The sequence below is a fragment of the Saimiri boliviensis genome, chromosome X (genome assembly GCF_048565385.1).
Source record: "Saimiri boliviensis isolate mSaiBol1 chromosome X, mSaiBol1.pri, whole genome shotgun sequence".
NCBI lineage: Eukaryota > Metazoa > Chordata > Mammalia > Primates > Cebidae > Saimiri > Saimiri boliviensis.
This window is the reverse complement of record NC_133470.1, coordinates 52,761,845-52,787,181: the sequence shown is the minus strand read 5'-3', so window position 1 is coordinate 52,787,181 and position 25,337 is coordinate 52,761,845. Positions and strand designations below refer to the sequence as shown.

At 45.4% G+C, this 25,337-nt stretch overlaps 1 protein-coding gene across 1 annotated transcript; it reads right to left on the bottom strand.

Annotated features, from left to right (window-relative positions):
- Positions 1 to 953: 953 nt before the first annotated feature.
- On the bottom strand, positions 954 to 17,912 carry LOC141582706 (uncharacterized). Its single transcript, XM_074391560.1, has 3 exons — positions 17,879 to 17,912; positions 16,926 to 17,825; positions 954 to 7,170 (listed from the first exon to the last, which is right to left on the bottom strand). The coding sequence occupies exons 1-3, from the start codon at positions 17,910 to 17,912 to the stop codon at positions 7,049 to 7,051; spliced, it is 1,056 nt and encodes a 351-aa protein (XP_074247661.1). The 3' UTR covers positions 954 to 7,048.
- Positions 17,913 to 25,337: the final 7,425 nt, after the last annotated feature.

The window sequence follows — 25,337 nt, the reverse complement described above, 5'->3', positions numbered from 1 at the left end:
TTTGACTTTAGGCCTGTGGAGGAAAGGACCCAAGCAACTCTGATGTTTACAAAGCACCTATGAAACCCTGTACACACCTAGTTCTTAATCCTCATAATTTATCAGCAAATACAAAAAAGCGTCTTACTTGAGATTGAATGTGTGTGTGTGTGTGTGTGTGTGTGTGTGTGTGTGTTTGCGTGTGCACATGCACAGATGTGCACGTTTGTATGTGTGGAAATAAACTTATAAATGGGGACGTATTGGAAAAGGAGATACATAGACCTACAAATTTGAGCAAATAGCAGCGATGTTTTAGGAACTGGAATGTGACACTTAACGTCTTCAGCCCCAGCTACTTCCCTGTTTTTGTGGGGAGAAGAGGGCCTGATAGAACTTTTCTGATTGTGTTTGATGGCAGGGGAATAATTTTTGTTCAGTCCTTCTTAGTAACCAAACTTTAATTTTTAAGAATAATATATTGACTTACTGAATTGAAGCATTCTGAGTTTAAAGGAGCTCCAGAGGAATGGAGTTCTGTGTTGCTTATGTGTTAAAAGCTTGTTCACCTTCAGAGAGAGCAGAAGGAATACCTATCTTCATATATCCGTCCATTTTCTTATCTTTATTATAGTCAAACAGTGTGACTTGAGAGTGTTGCTCTGGTGTCTGTATTCTGGTTTATAAAGATTATTTGAAAAATAACTCTTACTACATTGAAATGTAGACTTTAAAAAATTTAAATATTGGATTAGGCAGTCAAAAAAAGCAAACAAGCATAAAAGTTGAATACGTTGTAATCCTGAAAGTAAAGATGGAGAACTCATTATAAAAGGAAAGAAAGTTTTGATTTCCTTTTTTGTCTGATGGGCGACATGCCATATTATACCCAAAGTTGGTTTTAAAAGTATTTCCATCAATTGTTTTTATTTAAAATAAATATTTGAGGGAAGTCACCAAGGCAGCTTTTTTTCCTCAAAATTAACCTGTTCCTCTTTGGAATAGCAGATTTTAGGGCCATGGTTAATACCTGAGATTTTTACTCAGTAAGTCCTGATGATTACTGTGTGAAAAGGATTGAAGATCTCTGTGAGGAATAAAATATTACCAAAGTCTATAAAAATAAATTTTCCATGTTCTCTTTTATGACAGAGAGCAACACTGGTTCTGTTATTTTTTAAATGAATAATTGATTTCTTGATAGTTGTCTAATATTTCTTCCCTCACTGCTGATTCTTAGATAGAAACCATTCTTCATATTTGATAGACTGTTTTCAGAAAACCCTTACCAACAAGTGTATAATAGTTATCTAAAACCATACATTTAGAGTGAAGCAGTTTAATACTAGATGTCAGAAGTTTGAAAAATAGCAAAGAAGACTGGATTTGAAAATCATGGTCTGCAATTCCTTGTCAAATTCTGAAGCTGTGAAGGATAAATGTTTCAACTTTAGATTATGAAACCCCATTTATGATTTTTAAAATATACTTGAAATAAATATGATTAAACTAAAAAAATAGTTGTTCAGACACATACAAGTTGTTGTTATTATTATTATTATTATTAGAGATGAAATCTCGCTCTCTAGCCTAGCCTGGAGTGCAGTGGCACGATCTCAGCACACTGCAACTTTTGTCTCCTGGGTTCAAATGATTCTCCTGCTTCAGCCTCCTGAGTAGCTGGGATTACAGGCGCCCACCACCATGCCCAGCTGATTTTTAGTAGAGACGGGGTTTCACCGTGTTAGCCAGGCTGGTCTCAAACTCCTGAACTCGTGATCTGCCCGCCTCGGCCTTCCAAAGTGCTGGGATTACAGGCATAAACCACTGCACCTGGCCACATACAAGCTCCTATATGCAGGATTTTAAGTTCAAAATGGTGACACATATTTAATGTTCTACAGAGGGGAGTTGGTGAACTTTTCCTGGAAAGGGCCAGAAAGTAAATATCTTAGTTGCTGTGGTCTGTACGGTCTCTGATACCACCACAGAACTCTCCTGCTCTCACGACAAAGCAGCGGTGGACAGGATGTAACTGAATAAGTATGCCTGTGTTCCAATCAAACTTTCTTTGTGGATACTGAAATTTGAATTTCATATAAATTTCTCACATAGCTCATACAATAATATTCTTCTTTTGATTTTTTTCCACCATGTTATAGTGTAAAAATCATGCTTACCTTGCAGGCTGTACAAAAACAGGCAGCAAGTTATTGTCTATAGTTTTCTGAAGAGTGACTAATCTTTTTCAAACAAAAAGGTAAAGAAATATAGTTTCCTAAATGGGTATAACATATGTTTTGGTTTGCTGTATAACAAATTACCCCAACACTTAGTGGTTTAAAGCAATAACCATCTTAAATCTCATTACTCTATAAGTTGACTATGCTCAGCTGGGAAGCTCTTCTGATTTATGTGGTGTTGGTTGGGAATGCAGGCATCAGGGGGCTCCAGTAGGCTGGAATATCCAAGGCGGCCCATCCACATGATTGGCAGCTCCTGTTGGATGTTGCCTGGGACTTTAGAGGGGCTATCAACCAGAGTGCCTAAACGTGGCTTCTGTACATGTTTTGGAGCATTATGGCTGGTTTCTGAGAAGTAGTGCCCCAAGAGCAAGTGTTCCAAGAGGGAGAAGCAGAAACTATAGCTGGCCACTATTCCTTCCATTACATTCTATTTGGTAAGCAGCCATGAGGGTAGCCTAGACTCAACAGGAGGGAAAGTAGATTTTTTTCCTTTTTTTTTTTTTTTTTTTTTTTGAGATGGAGTCTCGCTTTGTTGCCCAGGCTGGAGTGCAATAGCACAATCTTGACTCACTGCAACCTTCACCTCCTGGGTTCAAGTGATTCTTCTGCCTCAGCCTCCCAAGTGGCTGGGATTACAGGTGTGCACCACCACATCCAGCTAATTTTTGTATTTTTAGTAGAGACAGTGTTTCACCATATTGGCCAGGCTGGTCTCAAACTCCTGACGTTGTGATCTGCCCGCCTGGGCCTCCCAAAAGGCTGGGATTACAAGGGTTAGCCACCATGCCAGGCTGGGAAATAGATTTCTTGAAAGGAATGACAAATAATTTGTGGCCATCTGTATTCCACCACACTATCTGTCCATGTCAACACTGAATGGATGAACTTGTGTGCATTTTAGGTGATTGCTGGATACTTGAATGTATATGGGCTTTATACATGAGTACCACAGTGAGCTAGACAGTGGGGACATATTTCCAGAGAGTTAGTGGCTAATATTCATGGAGCATCCTTGAGGGATCCATTGAGAGTATATTATTGTATCCTCACAATATCCTGTAAAGTAGAAACTATTGTTATTTCAGTTTTTACAAATGAGGAAAAGACTTAGAGAGTCCCATCTGTGTTGCAGTAAGTGGCAATGTTCATGGAACATCCCATAATAAAGCTCAAGTGGCATGGGGTGGCAGGGTTTGGATTACAGGCACATGCCATCACACCTGGCTAATTTTTGTATTTTTGGTAGAGACAGGATTTCATCATGTTGTCCATGCTGCTCTCAAACTCCTGACCTCAGGTCATCCGCCTACCTTGGCCTCCCACAGTACTGTACCCGGCCTTGGCTAATTTTTTCTAGAGACAGAATTTTACCACTTTGCCCAGACTGGTCTCGAACTCTTGGCCTCAAATTATTTGCCCACCTCTGCCTCTCACAGTGTGAGTCACCGTGCCTGGTCTGGGTTTCACTCTTGAGATGGCATGCTTGACCTCCTCCCCTTAGCTCCTTTCTGGGCCTCTCTGCTGCCACTTATTACCTCTCCCTGACAGTGCGCTGGAGGCAGGTCTTGCTTTTGACCCCACTCTTTCCCCGATTCCTCAACACAGGTCTGACATGCAGGAGGCTTCAGTAAGTGTTTTGTTTTGTTTTGTTTATTGTACTTTAGGTTCTGGAGTACATCTGCAGATCATGCAGGATTGTTGCATAGGTACATACATAGCAAGATGCTTTGCTGCCTCTATCCCCCCATCACCTCTATCTGGCATTTCTCCCCATGTTATCCCTCCCGACCTCTCCACCCCCTACTATCTCTTCCCTAGCCCCACTCCAACAGACCCCAGTGTGTGATGCTCCCCTCCCTGTGTCCACGTGTTCTCATTGTTCAACACCTGCCTATGAATGAGAACATGCGGTGTTTGATTTTCTGTTCTGTCAGTTTGCTGAAGATGGTGGTTTGCAGATTCATCCATGTCTGCAAAGGACACGAACTCATTGTTTTTTATGGCTGCATAGTATTCCATGGTCTATATGTGCCATATTTTCCTTGTCTGGTCTATCACTGATTGGCATTTGGGTTGGTTCCAGGTCTTTGCTATTGTAAACATACGTATGCATGTGTCTTTATAATAGAATGATTTATAATCCTTTGGGTAATGGGATTGCTGGGTCAAATGGAGTATCTATTTCTTGAGGAAGCACCACACTGTCTTCCAGAATGGTTGAACTAATTTACATTCTCACCAACACTGCAAAAGTATTCCTATTTCTCCACATCCTCTCTAGTATCTGTTGTCTCCAGATTTTTGATGAGCACCATTCTAACTGGTGTGAGATAATAGCTCAATGTGGTTTTGATTTGCATTTCTCTAATGGCCAGTGATCATGAGCATTTTTCCATGTTTGCTGACCTCATATATGTCTTCTTTTGAAAAGTGTCTGTTCATATCCTTCGCCCAGTTTTTAATGGTTTTTTTTTTTTCTTGTAAATCTGTTTTAGTTCCTTGTAGATACTGGATATTAGCCCTTTGTCAGATGGGTAGATGGCAAAAATTTTTTCCCATTCTGTTGGTTACCAGTTCACTCTACTGATTGTTTCTTTTGCTGTACAGAAGCTCTGGAATTTAATTTGATCCCATTTGTCTATTTTGGCTTTTGTTGCCAACACTTTTGGTGTTTTAGTCATGAAGTCTTTGCCTATGCCTATGTCCTGAATGATTTTGCCTAGGTATTATGGTATTAGATCTTATGTTTAAGTCTTTAATCCATCTGGAATTAACTTATTAATTTTAGTGTAAGGCATCAGGAAGGGGTCCAGTTTCTGCTTTCTGCACATGGCTAGCCAGTTTTCCCGACACCATTTATTAAACAGGGAGTCCTTTCCCCATTGCTTGTTTTTGTCAGGTTTGTCAAAGACTAGATGGTGGTAGATGTGTGGCATTGCCTCCAGGGCCTCTGTTCTGTTCCATTGGTCTATATCTCTGTTTTGGTACCAGTACCATGCTGTTTTGATTACTGTAGCCTTGTAGTATAGTTTGAAGTCAGGTAGTGAGATTCCTCCAGCTTTTTTCTTTTTGCTTAGGATTGTCTTGGCTATGCAGGCTTTTGGTTCCAAATGAAGTTTAAGTTTTTTTTTGTTTTGTTTTGTTTTTTTCCAGCTCTGTTCATGGGAATAGCATTGAATCTATAAATTACTTTGGGCAGTATGGCCATTTTCATGATATTGATTCTTCCTAACCATGAGCATGGAATGTTGTTTGTGTCCTCTCTTATTTTCTTGAGCAGTGGTTTGTAGTTCTCCTTGAAGGGGTCCTTTCCATCCTTTGTTAGTTGCATTCCTAGGTATTTTATTCTCTTTGTAGCAATTGTGAATGGGAGTTTGCTCTTGATTTGGCTCTCTGTTAGTTTGTTATTGGTGTATAGGAATATCTGTGATTTCTGCACATTGATTTTGTATCCTGAGACTTTGCTGAAGTTGCTTATCAGTTTAAAAATGAATGGACAAGAGGATGGATGATGGATGGATGGTTGGATGGATAGATGATGGATGGATAATTGAATGGATAAATAAATGGGTAAATGCACAGATGAATAGATGGATGGGTGGATAATTGGATGGATAAATAGATGGGTGAGGGGATGAATGACTGTGTGAGTGGGTGGATGGATGAATGAGTGGATGGATGGTGGATGGGTGAATAGATTAATAGATGGGTGGATGGATGAGTGGATGAATGGATGAATTGATAATTGGATGAATGAGTTGTTGGATGGATGGAGGGATGAGTGGTACATGGACCTTTAATATAAATGCATGCTCAATCCCTTTATTTATTTATTTAGAGATGGAGTCTCCCTCTGTCACCCAGGCTGGAGTGCAGTGGCACCATCTCAGCTCACTGCAACCTCCACCTCCTGGGCTCAAGTGATTCTCTTGCCTCAGCCTCCTGAGTAGCTGGGATTACAGGTGTCTGCCACCATGCCCAGCTAATTTTTGTATTTTTAGTAGAGACGTGGTTTCACCATTTTGGCCAGGCTGGTCTCAAACTGCTGATCTCAAATGATCCACCCACCTTGGCCTCCCAAAGCTCTGGAATTACAGGCATGAGCCATTGCACATGGCAACCCCTGTTTTGTTTTATCCACACAACTCTTGTTGTGAAGGCAGAGCTAAAACTTTTAATCCCATTTTACAGAATTGAAAGCTGAAGCCCAGAGAGGTAAAGCAACTTGCTCCATGTCACACAGGAAGGAAGTGACTGAGTCATGATTCAAGATTAGTCTCTCTCTCTCTTTTTTTTTTTTTTTTTTTTTTGAGATGAAATCTTGCTCCATCATCCAGGCTGGAGTGCAATTGTGTGATCTCGCCTCACAGTAACCTCTGCCTCCCAGGTTCAAGCGATTCTCCTGTCTCAGCCTCCCAAGTAGCTGGGATTACAGGCACCCGCCACCATGCCTGGCTAATTTTTTTTATTTTTAGTAGAGACAGGGTTTCACCATGTTGGCCAGACTGGCCTCGAACTCCTGACCTCAGGTGATCCACCTGCCTCAGCCTCCCAAAGTGCTGGGATTCCAGGCGTGAGCCATCATGCCCAGCCCAATATTAGTCTCTTGATGCCTTGTTCTTGGTGCCTCTTCTAATAAGTCCCATTCATTTTTTCATTCCTTTATTTATTCAAGCCATCATTATTATCAAGTGTCACTCACTCGAGCAGGAGGTTATTAAATCTCATCTGGGCCATCTGGCACTGGGAACCTGGAGATGAAGCCACCCTTCTCCCTGGCTTCGAGGAATTTCTAGGGGATACAGCCCATGAGTAGCTCCTCACTAGCTCAGGATAATGGCCTGGGTTAGGTGATGGAGATGCCAACTGTTCTGATGGGTGGAGTCCAAGCCAGCATTTCTGAGAAGGTGAGGCAGGGCTGGACCACTTGAGCAGGCACAGGAGTCTACCAGGTAGAGAAAGAGAAGAAGGTTGTTGATTTCAGGCAGGCAGAAGCGGGGAATGTGTAGATGAGGGGACCAGGGGCGATGCCAGGGAAACTGCTGGGGATAGATCAGCAGGGTTTTGAGCACCAGATTGGGAAGTTGAAAGACCATATCCAAGGCAGTGGGGAAAGACTGAAGGGTGGAGAGCCTGAGGGGTCGCTGCTGAGACAGGAAGGGTGTCAGTTCCCACTGAGTCCACACCTCGGCCTCTCCTCCACCCAGAAGTGCCCTCAGCACCCCTCCACCCAGATGCATGATGTCTGCCTGCAGCCCCGTGTCACCTCCCCTGGGCATCAGCTGCAGCAGAGGTCCACCCAATTTGGGAGAGCTGCCCTCAGCTGCCAAGGACCCGCCAGCCTCTTTGGAAGACCTCAGGGCTGGGTTCAGGAGGCACAGGCTTCAGAAGCTGACTTTCCCAGGTGAGGGTCAATGCCAGGTGTGCCAGGTACTCATTAAGCCTTGGTGCACAGCCCAGGTCCTCAGAGCATCTGAGAATTCCTAGAGAAGAAAGAAATCAAAGGCTGGGGATTCAAAAACAAGGATGAGGAAATAGAAAACAAGATTTCTACCTGAATAATTTCCCCTAATAGCTGGTAAGAGACATTAATTTTCCTTTTAAAGTTCCCCGAGGCCCTGGGCTGTCTTGGGATGTGTCAAGATGGTAGCTGGTCTAGCTGGATTATCTCACAGCCTGCCTGCGGGTGGGGGGGCACCACGCCACCATGGGGGTGGCTGATGTTGAGCTGGGTGCTGCTCAGCTCTCAAAGGGGGGCTCAGGCTGCAGGAGAAGCCCTGGATCTGGTGCTTGGAGGATGTCACACAAAAGGCCTTCAGTGCACCGTGTCCTCCTGGCCTCTTTCTCCACCATGGGTTGGACACAGGAGTGTCACAGCCACCAGGGGCCCAGGCCCTACTGGGCTTTGGGCACACAGAGCATCAGCTGGGTCTAGGCCCGAGCAACTGCATTTCCTCACCTCTTCGGCCTGTGAGTAACTGCAGCCCCCACGGCAGACAGACCCAGGGGAGGCCGGCAAGGAGAAGGCCAGTGTGAGAGAGGTCCTGGAGATCATGCACCTGTCCACAGCCCCCAAGGGGGACGTAGGTCTCATTATGATATCCATTTTACAGATCAGGGAATTGAGGTCCAAAGGATTGGATTGGGGCCAGGTGCGGTGGCGCCTGCAATCCCAGCACTTTGGGAGGTCGAGGTGGGTTGATCACTTGAGGCCAGGAGTTCGAGAGCAGCCTGGCCAACATGGTCAAACTCTGTTTCTAATAAAAATGCCAAAATTAGCAGGGCATGGTGGCACATGCCTGTAATCCCAGCTACTCAGGAGGCTGAGGCAGGAGAATTGCTTGAACCCAGGAGGCAGAGGTTGCAGTGTGTTGAGATTGTGCCACTGCACTCCAGGGTAGGCGAGAGAGCGAGATTTCATCTGAAAAAAACAAACAAACAAAAACAAACAAACAAACAAAAAAAACAAAAAAAAACCCACGAAGTATGGGATTGGCCCCACTGTAAGAAAAAAGCTGGATTGATTTTCTGTACCCAGGGCTTTTGTCATTGTGTCCCCATTTCAGATAGCTGGGGAGAAAAGTACAAGAGAAAAATCAAGATTCTTTAGCCATACATTCAAGACAGTCTCAGGCTGAGGCAGGAGAATTGCTTGAACCCGGGAGTCAGAGGCTGAAGTGAGCTGAGATTGTGCCACTGCACTCCAGCATGGGCGACAGAGGGAGACCCTGTCTCTAAAAAGAAAAAAAAAACCAAAACAGTCTTGAAACATTCCACATCCCCAGCTCACCCATTTGGTCTCTTCTCCAATTGTTCCTCCTGCTGTGTCTGAGACACTTAGAGGCCTTCTCTGGGTTCCCTCAGCTCTGGGCTGCCACTCCAGAGACTGTCATACACCTTGCTGGGCCTGGTCCCCTGCTTCTGCCAGGGAGCATCTCAGGTCTGCATGGTATCTAAGCCCACCCCATATCCCATGCCCAGCCCACGCTCTCTCTCCAGTGAGGTGCCCCAGGACACTGGGTGCAGGGAAGGCCCCCCACTCCAAGACCGTGTATGGGGCATTCCAGCTGGTGATGGAGCTCCCACTGTCTTTTACCCTAAGAGCACTTTTTTCTTTTGATTTCTTGCAATTTATGAAAAATAAAACACATGTATTCCTGATTAATTTCTACAAAGATCACAGAACTGTTGATTTTTACAAAAAAACAAAAACAAAACAAATAAAGGTCTTTTATGCAGTGGCACCTTTCAGATTCTTGCAAGACTGCCTTTGTCCAGGAAGTAAAATCTGGGGAAAAAACAGGCCACCCTGCCACCAATACAAGATTTGTTGCTGTCACAAAAGCTGGCTGTGGTGGGCAGATGTTCTGGGACATCCCCACCTCACTTGTGCTGCTCCCTGGCTCCCTGCTGTCCTGGAAATAAAAGTCTGGTCTTCTACAGCCGGTCCTCCTGGCCTCTCCATCCCCAGGAACCCTAACATCCAGCCTTACTGGATTTGCTCCCAGAACACACCTGTCCATTTCCATTCCTATCTCTCTGCACACTTTGCTCCCTCTGCCAGGAACACACTCAATTTTGTCACGCAACAAACTCCTATGCATCCTTCAGGGCCCAGACCCAGTGTCTCCCTGTCTGTCCACTGTGTGCTGCCTCCCCCAAGAAGTCTCCTGGGCTTTCCTTGGCATTCAGAGGGGTGAGTCATTTGACCCAAGAGGCCTGCACACACTGCCTTTGGCCTGCCTCCCAGGGTCACAGACCCGGGTGTGCAAAGATAAAAGGCTGGTATGTCATGGTAAGAAGGAATAAAAGGAAAAAGACAAATCCCCAAATGGAAGCCATGCACAGTGATTATTTTTGGTATTTTATGGGGAGCTTTTGAGAATGGAAGCTGGAAAAAGAGAATTCCACCAGGGACAAGCAACAGATTTCACCCTTAGGGTGGGAGGAGGGAGAAAGTAGGAACAGTCCCTCTAGTCCAGGGCTGGACTCTGGGTCCTGCCTGGATTCCAAAGGAACAAAAGTTGCTGTCCAGTACAGAGCAGGTCACAGGCAAATTTTTATTTTATTTTTGATATGGAGTCTCACTCAGTCACCCAGGCTGGAGTGCAGTGGTGTGATCTCAGCTCACTGAACCTCCCAGGTTCAAGCGATTCTCCTGCCTCAGCCTCCAAGTAGCTGGGTTTGCAGGTGCCCACCACCACGCCTGACTGATTGTTGTATCTTTTATTAGAAATGGGATTTTATCATGTTGGTCAGTCTGGTCTCAAACTCCTGACCTCAAGTAATATGCCTGCCTCAGTCTCCCAAAGTGCTGGGATTACAGGAGTGACCCACCACACCCAGCCAGGATTTTAAATCCCAACAGAGGGTCTCTCTGATTCCCACACCCTTCATCCTCATGCCCACTCCTATAAGTGCTTTGTAGCTGTCTTTGTAATGTGGGGAGGATAAATACAATACCCATTTTACAGATGAACAAACTGAGACCTGGACACAAAAGGAGTTAGTTTAAGGCTGCAGGCTAAATTAGCAGTCGGGCAAAAACTAGAATCTAGCACCTCCCCTACAGTTTAAGCTGCTTCTTTCTAGCACAGCTGTCTCTAGTCATGGGAGAGGCAGCCCTGGGTTCCCAGCCTCCTATCTTGAGAGCAGAGGGTGCAATATCTGTCAGTTTCCCCCAGCCTGTCCCTCCAGGGTTCCTGCCACCCCTCTGCTTTCCAGAGATCTGTTGCTTCTATGCTTGAAGAAGCAGGGTCAAGCATGCATGTGGCGTTCCAGCCAAGAAACCATGTGTCCCAGCTGAAGAGACTGCCTAAGGGGCAGGCCCACATCACAGACAAAAGAGACCCTCATCTTCTAGATGGCCTCCTCTCCATCCAGCCACACCCCAGAGGGCACTTCAGGACCACCATCCACCCACCATCTTCCCATACCGATAAGAGCTAGGAGGAAATCATGGAGGACTTCCTGCAGGCAGGGCAGAAGCCATCTGCTTGAGTAATGGGAGCCTGAAGCCACGACAGAGGCTGGAAGGTGCTAGGGGCTTGGAAAGATCATGGGTGCTGTTCGGTGTCAGCCCAAGGGAGGAGTGGGTGGGGGGAGCACAAAGGGGAGAGAGCTCAGCTCTTAGGGAGTGTGCACAGCATCATGGAAAACAGAGTGGCCTTGGGTGAAGCCCACTTTCTGAGCTCCCATTAGAAACCTGGCTCTGGGGCCTGATGTGGTGGCTCATGCCTGTAATCCCAGCACTTTGGAAGGCCGAGGTGGGTGGATCATTTGAGGTCAGGAGTTCAAGACCAGCCTGGCCAACATGGCAAAACCCCTTCTCTACTAAAGGTACAAAAGTTACCTGGGCGTGGTGGCGCATGCCTGTGATCTCAGCTACTCGGGAGGCTGAGGCAGGAGAATCCCTTGAACCTGGGAGGTGGAGGTTGCAGTGAACCCAGAGATCATGCCATTGCACTCCAGCCTGGGTGACGGAGTGAGACTGTCTTGTAAATAAATAAGAAACCTAGCTCTGAGCCTTTACCCATCAGTCACCTGATTGGCCTCCATTCAACATAGAAGAAAACTGAGAAGGCTGAGATGAATCAATGACTCTTCTTGGTGTACAGGGCAAGTTAATAGCAGATCTAGGATTGGACCCACGTGTGTCTGATCTCAGCCTGCACCCTGACTCTCAGAAATGGCTGCTCACAACAGTGGGGGCCTCCCAGTCCCTCCCCCTGGGCTAAGGTTGAAAGAAAGGTTGCTGAACTGGCCCCAAGAGGTATCCCAGATGTGTGTCCTCATACTGTCCAGCCAGGCCCTCCAGATACATGAAAGTGATTGCTCTGCCCACCACCAGTGACTACCCGAGACCATTTTGGAAGGGAGCTGGACATAAATCCTCCATCAGCCAATCTTATCATATTTTATTATTATTATTTGAGATGAAGTCTCACTCTGTCACCCAGGCTGGAGTGCAGTGGTGCATTCTCGGCTCACTACAACCTCTACCTCCCAGGTTCAAGTGATTCTCCCATCTCAGCCTCCCGAGTAGCCTGGAGTAGCTGGGACTACAGGTGCGTATTACCACACCAGGCTGTTTGTATTTTTAGAAGAGATGGGGTTTCACTATGTTGGCCAGTGTGGTCTCAAACTCCTAACCTCAAGTGATTCACCCCTCCTTAGCCTCCCAAAGTGCTCTGATTACAGACATGAGCCACCACACCTGGCCAATCTTATTGTAGACTCATCTCTGACATTCTGAGGCTCTGCTGGAGCCCTTCGGTGCCTGGCCCAAGAACTGCATGTGATTGAACACTCAATCACGCCTGCAAATATTCATTAATTAGCAACCTGCTTCTCTACCTCCGAGGTCCTTTGCAATTCACTAGGGATCATGTGACCAGTTCCAGCCAATAAGATGTGACTGGAAATAATGGCATCTCTCTGGGCTGGAGCAGTTAGGAGCCAATGTCCTCTCTCTATCTCTCTCCTCTCCTGCTCTAGTGATCTTAGAGGAGCACCCACTCCAGACAACAAAAGCTGCCATACTGGATTTTGCATGGGGTAAAAATCAAACCTGTACATTGGGTTAAGTCACTGAGTTTTGGGGTTTTCTCTAAGGTTGATTATCTAAGTATTGTTATCCTGAGATACAATCCGAGGAAGTAGGAGCTATTACTCTATCCTGCAGTTGAGCATGCTGAGGCCAAATAACTTGGCTGAAAACTCTTAATTACAGAGCCACTGCAGCCCACTGGGTCTGATTCCAAACCCCATGAGGTTTTGCCTGTTCTTTGCATGGTTGGCTTCTTGAAAACAAAACAGCCTTCAGGGGCACAGGCCAAGGAGAGGGTAGAAACCCAGCAGCAGCTTGCTCCAGCTTACTTTTAAAACTTGCATGTCATTAAAACCCAATCAGGTTTGTGTAATCTGTGATGTTGGTGCGGAGGTGGGTAGAGGACAGCCGCTATTTATAAAAGCACGAGAGACAAGTAAAACTGCAGGGACACCTGGGCCCTCCAGGAGGGTAGCAGGATGCAGGGTCGGCCACGTGATGGATATGCATAGGACATGAGGGCGGCATGTGGGGCTGGCTGTTGGATGCCCCACCTGCAGCTTAATGGATGGAAGGTAGGGGCCACCAGGACCCAGATAGGGCCTGATTTACAGACACCAGGGAAGAAAATGCAAACAAGATTTATGGCGGCTCAAATGACTCATTGGAGCCGAGTTTATTATCCATCATCTGCATCTGAATGTGGATTTATGGCTTTCCAAATGATCCTGTCTTATGGAAAATTATGTGCAAAGAACATCAGCAGCAATTAATCTGCCTTTGAAAGAACTGATCCCGAGTGGAGTTCAAGGTGTCTTCCAGTCTCCCAGGGATGCTGTGGACTGGTCCCATTTGTATGTACACAGGTTGGAGAAGCAGATGCTGGCCAACAGATGCTCTGAGTCAAGCCTTGCACGGCAACCACTGTACACAGATGACCACATCTCACAGAGCCCTGACTGCACCCCACTGTGTCTGGTGCTGAGCTACAAATAATCACCAATTAGCCACATGCTTCTCTACCTCCCAGCATGCTTTGCAATTCACCTGGGGTCATGTGACCAATTCTAGCCAATAGAATGTGAGGAGAAATGACTGCATGTCTTCTGGGATGGAACTCACAGGCGCTACTAAGAAGACAGCCCAGGGAGAGGGCAAGAATACCAGCTCTGTCACCTAACTGCTGAGTGACCCCAGGCAAGTTACCTAACCTGTCCGGTCCAGTTTCCTCATCAAGAAATTAGATGTGACAGCAATAGCTACTTTGGAAAGTAATTCTGAGGCATATAAGAAAGATCCTGCATGCGAAGTGCTTAGCACAGAAAGGGCCCATAAATGATTTCTTTTTCTGTTATCAACATGATTGTGACTCAAGCATTATATGTAATACTTGGCACAACCTGACCACCCAACAAAACCAAACAAGAAAAATTTCTGGCTGAAGCCCCATTCAAGAAAAGAAAAACTGCTTACTAAGTGGCGTAGGCCCCAGACATTCAGATAATCACCTACATGGAGGTTTTATCTTGGAACTTTATGAATACATGAAAAAACTGGTTATGAATAGCTTGACCTGCTCAGTTCTGAGATCTACAAATACTGTTTATTTTTTCCTTTATTTTTTTTGGAGACAAGGTCTCACTCTGTTGTTCAGGCTGGAGTGCAGTGGCACGATCATGGCTCACAGCAGCCTCAACCTCCTTGGCTCAAGTGATTCTCCTGCCTCAGCCTCCCAAGTAGCTGGGACTACAGGTATATGCCATCGTGCCTGGCTGACTTTTGTATTTTTTGTAGAGATGAAGGGTCTCACTATGTTGCCCAGGCTGGTCTTGAACTCCTGTGCCCAAGCTATCGTCTTGTCTTGGCTTCTCAAAGTGCTGGGATTACAGATGTGAGCCACCATGCCCAGTTTAAATACTTTTACAGAACCCTGAACTTCAACATTGTTGAAGACAAGAGTCAACATTCCACCAGTACAGACCAGTATGACTGTCTCTTTCATGTGTGTCAGTAGGTAGCAGTCACAAAACACTAGAAACTGTTGGCCAGACACCTGCTGTCTTGGGCTACCACAGCCCTTCTGCCAGGACTGTTTGATTAAGGGGTGTCCTTGACCGGGAGCAGTGGTTCATGCCTGTAATCTTAGCACTTTGGGAGGCCGAGGTAGGAGGATGACTTGAGCCAGGAGTTTTATTGTTTTACTTTTATTTTTTTGAGACAGACTCTTGCTCTGTCATCCATGCTGGAGTGCAGTGGCTTGATCTCAGGTTCAAGTGATTCTCCTGCCTCAGCCTGCTCAGGAGCTGGGACTACAGGTGGGTGCCATCACACCTGGCTAATATTTTTGTATTTTTAGTAGAGACAGTGTTTTGCCATGTTGGCCAGCTGGTCTCAAACTCCTGACCTCAACTGATCCACCCTCCTTGGCCTTCCAAAGTGCTAGGAATACAGACATGAACCACCACACCTGGCCACGAGTCCAGGAGTTTTAGACCAGCCTGGGCAACATAGTGAGATCCCATGTCAACAAAAAATTAGCTAGGCTTTGTGATGTATGCCTGTAGTCCCAGCTACTCAGGTGGCTGAGGTGGGAGGATCACTTGAACTTGGGAAGGGGAGGCTGCCATGAGCTGTGACTGCACCACTGCACTCCAGTTTGGGCAACAGAGCAAGACTCTGTCTCAAAAAACAAACACACAAATGGAAACACAGGGGCATCTTTGTTTGCATGCCTTCAAAGCACAACCTAAGACAAGGTCTTGGAGTTGGGAGTTTATTTGAGAGGCACCTCAGGGAACAGACAGAAGAAACAAGAGTGTTAAAGGGAAAGAGGAAAAGCTGACGTCAGGGTGAGTTATGGTTGCTGCTTCAGCAGAGGGCTTAATTCTGTAGAAACCCTTGCAAACTGTACAGAAAATGTTCCAAAATTGTCCCATAAGAAGGAGCCTGGAGCATTTATCCACCTCCTCCTACATCTCCAGAGGTGCAAGGTGTTCCTTGAGGACACTGACTTCCTCACAATTGTGGACAGAGCTTGCGCATAGCCTCAACAGACCTTTGTTGTTGAAAAAACCCTGAGCCAGAGAGGGAAAAGATGCTGTCACATGCTTGATGTGGGACACGCCCTACATGCCTGCACTTGCCTGTAACTGATCACCACTGCTGCTGCTGCTGAAATCCGAGGAAACTGAAGGAAAATGACTCAGAGCAACAGAAAGTGTCTGCCACAGTCTACCCCTTGTACTACTCAGATCCATGTTTGCCTAGCCACGGTGGCACTGAGTCTTTGGGAGAGTGGATAGACATGACCTACAGAAAGACTGAATACAGAGATGTTTTGGAATGAGCTACATTCCGGGCAGCTGCACCTGGTCCCAAGATCATAATTAATATTTGTTATCAGTCTCCTCTAGAGAGAACCCATGCAAGATTTCTTTCACTCTGAGCCAGAATTTCAGATGGTCCAAGGCTCTTGCCTGCTGGGGTGACCAAGGACCTCACCATGAGGGGATGCAGCCTTTGGTTCCCTCTTCCCTGTCAGGAATGACTGCCCCTGTTCACCATTATCGCAAGGCATGAATGGACCAAGATGCTCATGGTCTCCTGGGCTCATGAGATTCTGGTGAAATCCCACGCACTAGACATAAACCGCCTGCCTCCACTGCATAGCACAATACTCAGTACTCAGTACTCCACTGTACACCACAATATTCAGTACTTAAGAGATGACCTCACAATACTCAGTAATGACTCTATTAGTATGGCAACTGCTACAACTCAATTCCATTTCACTGACACAAGGAACACAAAGTGACACATAACACCTAAAAAAAAAAAAAAAAAAAAATGCGAGGCCGCACAGCCCCTATATTGGGCCAAGGAGAGACATGCACCAGAAGGTAGGTGGCCTACAGAGAAACCAAGCTGGAGTGCACTGGCCACAAAAACGTCGAGGACACAGTACTCCCACACACACATGCAAAAATATATGAACACACACAGATACACTCAAACACACACAAACACAAAGAAACAAAGACAGTCGGAGACTTCCAACAGACAGAGGCAGCTCCTGCGGCTGTGGTGTTCTGCTCTCTGCCGGGAAGCCACGCGGGGAGAGAGCAGCTCCTCAACACACAGGCTGTCGGTACCTGAAAATCCCAGTAGGGACAGATTTCGAGGAGACACACACCCCACAGCCTGTGAGCGGGCCTGTAACATCCTGGGGATACTTGGGGATAACCTTGGGCATCCCCGAAGCTCTGCTGCAGCTTTTCTCAGCCTGGTTCCGCCCTGAGCGACTCCTGAAATCGCGGGACATGGCAACGATCTGGGGGGAGAGGGAGGCCGTCGCCCAACGCAGAGGCACTGCCACGGATGGCCACTGCTTTGCCAAGCCGCTGAGACGGTGGTTCCCCAGGTAACGGGGGCGGTCACTGTGACGCGAGCACGCGTTGGGCTCTTGCACTTGTCACGCGCCGCTTGCGCATGCGCATTGGCGTGCCCGGCTGGCCAGGGGTAATGTCTGCGCTCTGCTGCCGGCCGGCCAGAGCGGCGCCGGAAAATGCTGGCGGCGGTGTCCGAGGCGGCCCCAGGGAAGGAGGCTACGTGCCACAAGCTGCTCAGGAGCCCGACCCTCCTGATTTTCCTGCTCGGATAGGCAGAATTGGGAGGGCGCTTTAGACCGTGAGGTGGGCACTCGGGACTCCTCTGCCCGGTGGATTCCGGATCGGACGGCGTGGGCAGGCATCGGGCCCCAAGGGCCTGGAGATTCAGCGTGGTGAGGCGTGGCAGGGGTCGGTGTACCCCACAAAGATGCCTGAGGCCCTCCGGGATGGTGTCAGCAGAATGTTCCCCGGCTCCACCAGCTGGCTGCCCCGCTTCGACCTGGGCCACCCTCCAAGGGGTCTCCAAGCCCAGGGACCCCTGCTTCCCAGCACTGCTGTCCAGAGAAGGTGTGAAGAAAGCCAAAGGGGCAAGCGCAGCCAGCGGCAGAGGCGACCGCACCCACAACTGGCCTCCCTTCAGGGCAGATCGGGTACAGAGAGCATCTCAGAAGCTTTCTGGGGTGAAGCCAAATCCCGAGACGAATTTGCAGGAATGCCGCTGAGGACCCCCAGGAAAGCCAAGCACAACATGCTAACAGATCTTAGTCACTTTATTGTTTTCAAGGAAAACACCCGCATCTTGCTCCAAAGTGTTTCCATCAAATTGCTTTGATGGCCTATACACGGAGACCCGTCGTCAACTTGTTCTGTCCAGAGAAAAACAATTCCCGGTGTTAAAAATACAGATTCTCACTCTTATGGACACCTAAGTCCAGAGTGTAGCCCTGTGTGTGGGAGGATAATCAGTGGATGAAATCTGTTTCTGAAGGACTGTTTCCACTAAATCATATTTGAAGGAAAGTCCTACCCTGCCTTTTGGTTTTCCATTTTTCCTGTGATGAGCAAATCGTAAACATGGAACCTTCATCCCCTCCAGACAAGCTTTTAGCAGCCAACTTGCCTGACAGGAGTTTCATTGTCTCCAGTTCCCTTGCAAGTTGCACATTCCATTCTCCAGTCTTCAGCCTGGGGCTTCTTTGGCAACACAGACCGTCTTTGCCTTCACTCTCTAGGAACTCCTTTCTGCCATCCAATGGCTGGAAAGAGAAGAAAACAGGATCAGGATATGAGGGAAACAATTGGAAGCAAGAAAACTTCTCAAAGGTAAGGCTGTGGAAAGGTGTTTAATTTCTTCCCACCTCATGTTCTCCCCCAGCAACGAAGCTTTTTTCTTTTCCTCCTCTGGTTCTCTGGCAAAACGACAACAATAACACCAGCACCAAGAACACAATTCCAGACCTTCCCGAATGTGTTACTAAGGATAAAAATAAGTTTCCTCCGTCAAACATGGTTGCTTAGGTTAGGCTCTTGAAAAATTATCTACTTCTCATCAACGCTTTATTGGACCGATGTATTTTGTGACCACTGATGCCATAGCAAATCAAAAGGAAGAAATTAAATATACTTTATATATACTTTCCTAAATATCCGTGATTAGGATTTACTCAGAGCGTGTCAGTTTTCCTAACTGGTCCGGTGTGACTTCTGTAGCTGAAATGCTCAACGTGGGGTGGTCCTACTCACATTGTTTGCCCATGTGTAGGCCGGTGCCTCAATCTTTGTAAAAAGGGCTGAGTTTTCAGCAGCAAAAGAAGAGTGGAAGGAAAAGGTCTCACACCTCCTAAGTCCTAGTTCAGATCAAACCAGTCAGAATGCCATAGAAATGATCCCTGTATACTAATTCAGCTGAAATTCACATCCTATAGTTCAGATTACATTTACCATTTCAAGGAAGGCATACAGACGATCAAAGGACTGGAATTACCTGCAAATCTGCTTCCACTGTGTTAGACATCTCCAGCAATCACAGCACAGCCTCTGTGTACATGTTGCCATTCTCACATGCAGACAGACCGCTGCGCCTTACACACTGGAAGAGAAAGCGGGCACTGCTCTCCAGAATTACTCGGACTGCTGAGATGAAGGATCATTCCCAGCTAGAGTAGGTACCAAACCATTCTCAACACAATGACATGATACTCTAAATCTGTTCATGTTTTCTTACTTTACTGTGATTTCAATTCTTCATGCTACCGAACCCATTGTGACGACATCCCATGGCTATCTGCAGACCACTTAATGTTTTCTTCCTTTAGTGTGATTTCAGTGCCTCATGCTACCAAACCCACTGTGACGACATCCCATGGCTATCTGCAGACCATTTAATCTGTCCCTAGATTAGCAAAGAGTCCGCTAAATGAATTATTCGAGAAAAGACAATTTAGGAACTATCTGCCTGTTTCCATATATGTTGCCAATCTGTGTGTTTGAATTATCTGATGAAAGAAATTAGGAACAAACCTGAAGACTCCTTCCAGAAAAGGCCTTTAAATGCAGACCCCACATCTACAATAATTCCTTCCAAAGAACAATACTGAGTCTTGCGCCTGGAAATATCAAACATTGACCCATAAGTACCAGCATCCCCTGAGGACCTACTGGAAATAACAGCATCTCAGGCTCACTGTCATAGAGGAATGACAATTATTTTTTAAACAAGAATCTCTTGTAGGAAACCTGCACAACAGTGTAGTCCCTCAAGGGGTCCTGAGGACAGTAGCACAACTACAGGTGCGGCAGGACCAAGGGCCCATGGAAGAGTTTGGTTTTGGATGTGCTATGTTGGATTTTTTTCTGGAGGAGTGACTCCCTCGGGATGGGCAGGTGATTAGGAGGCCTCCGGGTGGGAGCCAGACCCCCACTACAATGAGGCTTCAGAAACCAGGAGCAACACAAAGAAGACGGGGCCCCACAGCCCCAAAGCTGAACCGAGGACACATGGGTGCCAGAAGGTAGAGGGACTACAGAGAAAGTGTGCTGGAGTGCACTGGCCACACTCATGTGCAGCATACAGGGCTAGCACACACAAATGCACACCCACAGGAAGATACACACACAAACAGGGCCACCACAGACACGCACACAGATGCAAGGAGAAACACAAACACACAGACAGACACACACACACACACACACACACACACAGAGTGAGAGAGAGTGATACAAGTTCCTTAGGTATATTGGATATTTGTTAAAATGCTTTTCAGCTCCACTGCCCAGTTATAAATCTGCTTATCTGTGGGCTTTTTGATGTTTCTCTGTTTTATTTCATTTTTTCCCTATTTATTAAGACCAGTTCCTTAGGTATTTTGGATATTTGTTAAAAAGCTTTTCAATTCCTTCATTGGTTTCTTTGTTGTGAAGGTTTTCAATTTTATATAGTCTCATGTTTAGTTTTGCATGCCTCTACTTTTGTGACATACTCAGTAAATTATTATCAAGACCCACTCCTAGAAACTTCTAGAAAAAAACCTTAAAAAAAAGATTTCTCATTTCAGGTCTTATATTCAAACCTTTTTTTTTTTTTTTTTTTTTTTTTAATGAAGTCTCGCTCTGTCACCCAGGCTGAGGTGCAGTGACAACAATCTTGGCTTACTGCAACCTCCACCTCCCAAGTTCAAGCGATTCCCCTGCCTCAGCCTCCTGAGTAGCTGGGACTACAGGTGTCTGCCACCATGCCCAGCTAATTTTTGTATTTTTAGTAGAGATGGGGTTTTACCATATTGGCCAGGAGTGTCTCGATCTCCTGACCTCGTGATCCACCTGCCTCAGCCTCCCAAAGTGCTGGGATTACAGGTGTGAGCCACCGCACTCATCCACATTTAAATATATCACAATATACTTAGAAAACTGAAATTTTCTAAATTAAATCTTTTTAAATGTTTAATAAATTGTTATTTTTTTGTAGTGGATGATCTAAGATAAATGCATGGTTTCCTCCTTTCACATGTAGATACTATTCTTTATCATGTCGATTCATTTCTGTATATTTGATAAAAGAAAGTTTTATTTCCACATTGTAATTGTTTGTCCCCCCTCCCTTTGAAATATTTGTTGTCTATCTATATAGGTTATTTCTAGTGACTTCATTCTGTTTCATTGGTTATTATATGTATATTTTTATGCCTGTACATGCAAGTTTGATTACTGTAGCTTGTAACATGTTTTGAAATCAAAAAATGTAATGTCTACAACATTGTTCTTTCTCAGAACTGCTTTGGCCACCTCGTTTTCTTTTCACTTGGGTACAGTGGAATTCACTGGTACATGACAAGGTGGGGCTCCCTAGGCCCCGTCCTCTTCAGGACGTCTGGCTTTGAAATTGTGTTGAAGAGAGCCTTAGGATGATGGAGAATAAGTGGTCCAGGAACTTCCCAACAGCTAAGAGCCTCTCATGCTCTTCTTGGGGCTGGGGGACTGGGGGTTCTTAATCCTTGAAGACCATGTGAATCATAAGATACACTACCCTGTTGTAGCCAAATTCACTGGCAAAGTGGTCAAGTAAAATGCCAGCACCAGTATCAAAAGTGAAAGATTGGGCGTTACCATTAAAGTCAGAGGAGACAACTTGGTGCTCAGCGAAGCCCAGGATACCCTTGAGGGATTCCTCTAAACCTTGTTTTACCACCTTCTTGATAGCATATTTAGCAGGTTTCTCCAGATGGCAGGTCAGGCCCATGACTGACAGATCCATGGTGGGAACACAGAAGGCCATGCCAAGGAGCTTCTTACTTATCTCAGGGATGACCTTACCCATAGCAGCCTTGGCAGTGCCACCAGATGCAGGAACGATGTTCTGCAGAGCACTGTGGCCATGACACCAGTTTTCTAGAGGGTCTATCCACAGTATTCTGGATGGCAGTGATGGTATGGACTGTGGACATGAGTTTCTTCATGATGTCGAAGTTGTGATGAATAACCTCATCGGGGGGCTAAGCAGATGGTGATGCAGAAGGCAATGTTGATAACCTTGAGGCTGTTTTTGTACTTCTCATGGTTCATGCTCATCACAAACATGGGCAAATCAGCAGGAGAGGCCAAGACGGTAACCTTTTTCAAACCCCCCTCTAAGTAAACTCCAGATTTCTTCATGGTAGTGAAGATGGCTGTGGGTTCCATAAGCATCATTCCCTTTGATTTTGATAAGATCTCTCTTCTGAAAGATGGGAATGAGATTGCCATTGGTGACAAGCTTCCTAGTCTCAGACTTAATGGTAACATGGAACTTGCCATGGGTAGAACCCTACTGGAACCTGTACTCCATGTCACTGGGATCAAGGAAGGGGTCATTGATAATGACAATACCCACTTTTCCAGAGTTAAGGCATCCCTGATGACTAGGTAACTAACACAGTCATATCCTTTTTGTCTGGCCTTCACTTTCTGCATACTGTCTCCGAAATATGGCTGGTGGTGCGCAAGGTTTGGCTATCTGTCAAACAGGAGGAACAGAGAGCCAGTATTTGTGTGCTTTTCATGTTCCATATCAATGGTATTTTTTCTAATTTGGTGTAAAATAGTCATTGAACATTTGAAGGACCTAGCATAAAGTCTGTAGGTTGTTTTGCAGAGCATGGGCACTTTAACAATGGTAAGTCTTCCAACCCATGAACGCGAGAAGTCTTTTCATTTATTTTTGTGCCCAATAATTACTTATCCTGATCTTCTCCCTTCTCCCACCTTTAACTCTAAGTAGTGTCTGTTATTTGTGTTCATGAGTTCTCATCAGTTTACTCCCACTTACTTGTAAGTGAGAGCATGTGGTATTTGACTTTCTGTTCCTATGTTAGTTTCCTAAGGATAATGGCCTTCAGCTCCATCCACGTTCCTGCAAAATACATGATCTCTTTTTTATGGCTGCATAGTATTCCATGGTGTAAGCACTACATTTTATTTATCTAATCTATTAATATTGGGCATTTAGGTTAATTCCGTGTCTTGGCAATTGTAAACAGGGCTGCAATGAACATTCATGTACATATGTCTTTTTGGTAGAATAATTTACATTCTCTTGGGTATATACCTAGAAATAGGATTGCTGGGTTGAATGGAAATTCTGTTTTCAGCTCTATGAGGAATTGCCATACTGCTTTCCACAATGGTTGAACTAGTTTATACTCCCACCAACAGTGTATAAGTGTTCGCTTTTCTTCACAACCTTGAAAACGTGTTTTGTTTTTTTTTTTTTGCTTTTCAATGACAGCTATTCTGACTGGTCTGAGATGGTATCTCATTGTGGTTTTGATTTGAATTTCTGTGATAATAAGTAATGTTGAAATCTTTTTATATGCTTGTTGACTACATGTATATCTTCTTTACAAAAGTGTCTTTTTATATCCTTTGCCCACTTTCTAATGGGGTTTTTGCTTTTTCTTATATATTTAAGTTCCTTATACATGTTAGATGTTAGACTTTGACTGATGCATAGTTCACAAATATTTTCTCCCACTGTCTGTGTACTCTGTTGAGAATTTCCTTTACTGTGCAGAAGCTGTTTAGTTTAATTAGGTATTATTCATCAATTTTTGCTTTTGTTGTGATTGCTTTTGGCATCTTTGTCATAAAAGCTTTGCCCATTCTTATGTCCAGGATGGTATTGCCTAGGTTGTCTTCCAGGGTTTTCAGTTTTGGGTTTTACATTTAACTCTTTAATCCATCTTGAGTGAATTTTTGTATATGGTGTAAGGAAGGTATCCAGTTTCAATCTTCTGCATATGGCTAGCCAGGTAACCCAGCATCCAGTTATTTATTCAATAGAAAGTGCTTCTTTCTTCATTATCTTTTTGTCAGTCTTGTTGACAATCAGAAGGTCACAGGTATGGGATGTTATATTTGGGCTCTCCATTCTGATTCTGGACCATTAGTCTATGGTTTGTTTTTGTACCAGTACCACACTGTTTTGATTACTTTAGCCCTGTAGAATAGTTTGAAGTCGAATAATATAATGTCTCCAGGTTTGCTCTTTTTTGTCAGGATTGCCTTGGCTATTCAGGCTCTTTTTTGCTTCAATATGAATTGTAAAATAGTTTTTCTAGTTCTTTATAAAATGTCATTGGTAGATACATAGGAATAACATTGAATCTACAAATTGCTTTAGGTGGGATGAACATTTTAACAATATTGATTCTTCCTATCCATGAATTAAGTCATCCAATCCCAAACAGTCATTAAATAGGAGGATATTCCTGTATTATGCATGGCTGCTGTTCCTACAGAAGACCTAGAATGCAGGACTGCTGCCTATCTGCTGTGGTGGTGGCCCTGCATAACTTAAGGATCTGTAAGTTATCAAAACTTTTAAACTCTCACACTGGTTGTCACTAAAGCCATGACCACAATCTAACCCCTGCTGGTGAGACCACCTGAGATTGTTATGTAGGTGCATTACCTGCTGTTGCTCTTCTGTCTGGGCCTCTGGTGGCTGCCTGTGACAGCTGCTAGCCAAGTGAAAAGAGAAACCCAAAATGTTTCAATAATTAGTTTAGTTGGCAGGTTTTTGGCCTCAGCTTGGATGTTGTCCCAATATCTGTTTTGTGCAAATGGCTTACTGATGTTCTATACCAGACGGCCCACTGGGTGTGAGATGGCACTATGGTTTGCCAGCATTAAATCATGTTGTTTTGTGCTCTACATACTGCTATTGCATGGTGTTGTTTTCAGGATTCTCCTGAAATTGCAATGGCTGGGAACAATGCTCAGACCTTCTGAACTCCCCTAAAGCCATGGAGGGCCAGTCTCAGTATAGGCAAGTTTTCCGGCATGGTATCAACGCCCTTGCTGGGATCAGGTCCCTGAACCCAATACTTGAGAGTGTGTTGCTTTCAGCTAAGTACTCTGGTCTAGTGACCTGGGGTCTTGGGAGTGCTCAGGACTGTACTGGCTGTAAGCTGCAAAGTCCTGGCATTGAGCCAGGGTGAGCAGTTCTGGACAGTGGAGCTCCACTTTCACCTAGTCAGTGGTAGAAATGTAGACTACCAATCTCCAGGGGAACAACAATTCCCCCCTAGAGACTTGGAGTGGATGATGCGACACTAAGCTCTCAGTGTCCATGAGTAGAGCCAGGTGGAAACAGTAAATGGCTTAACCCTGACCCATGGAGGGGTAACTTCATACCTG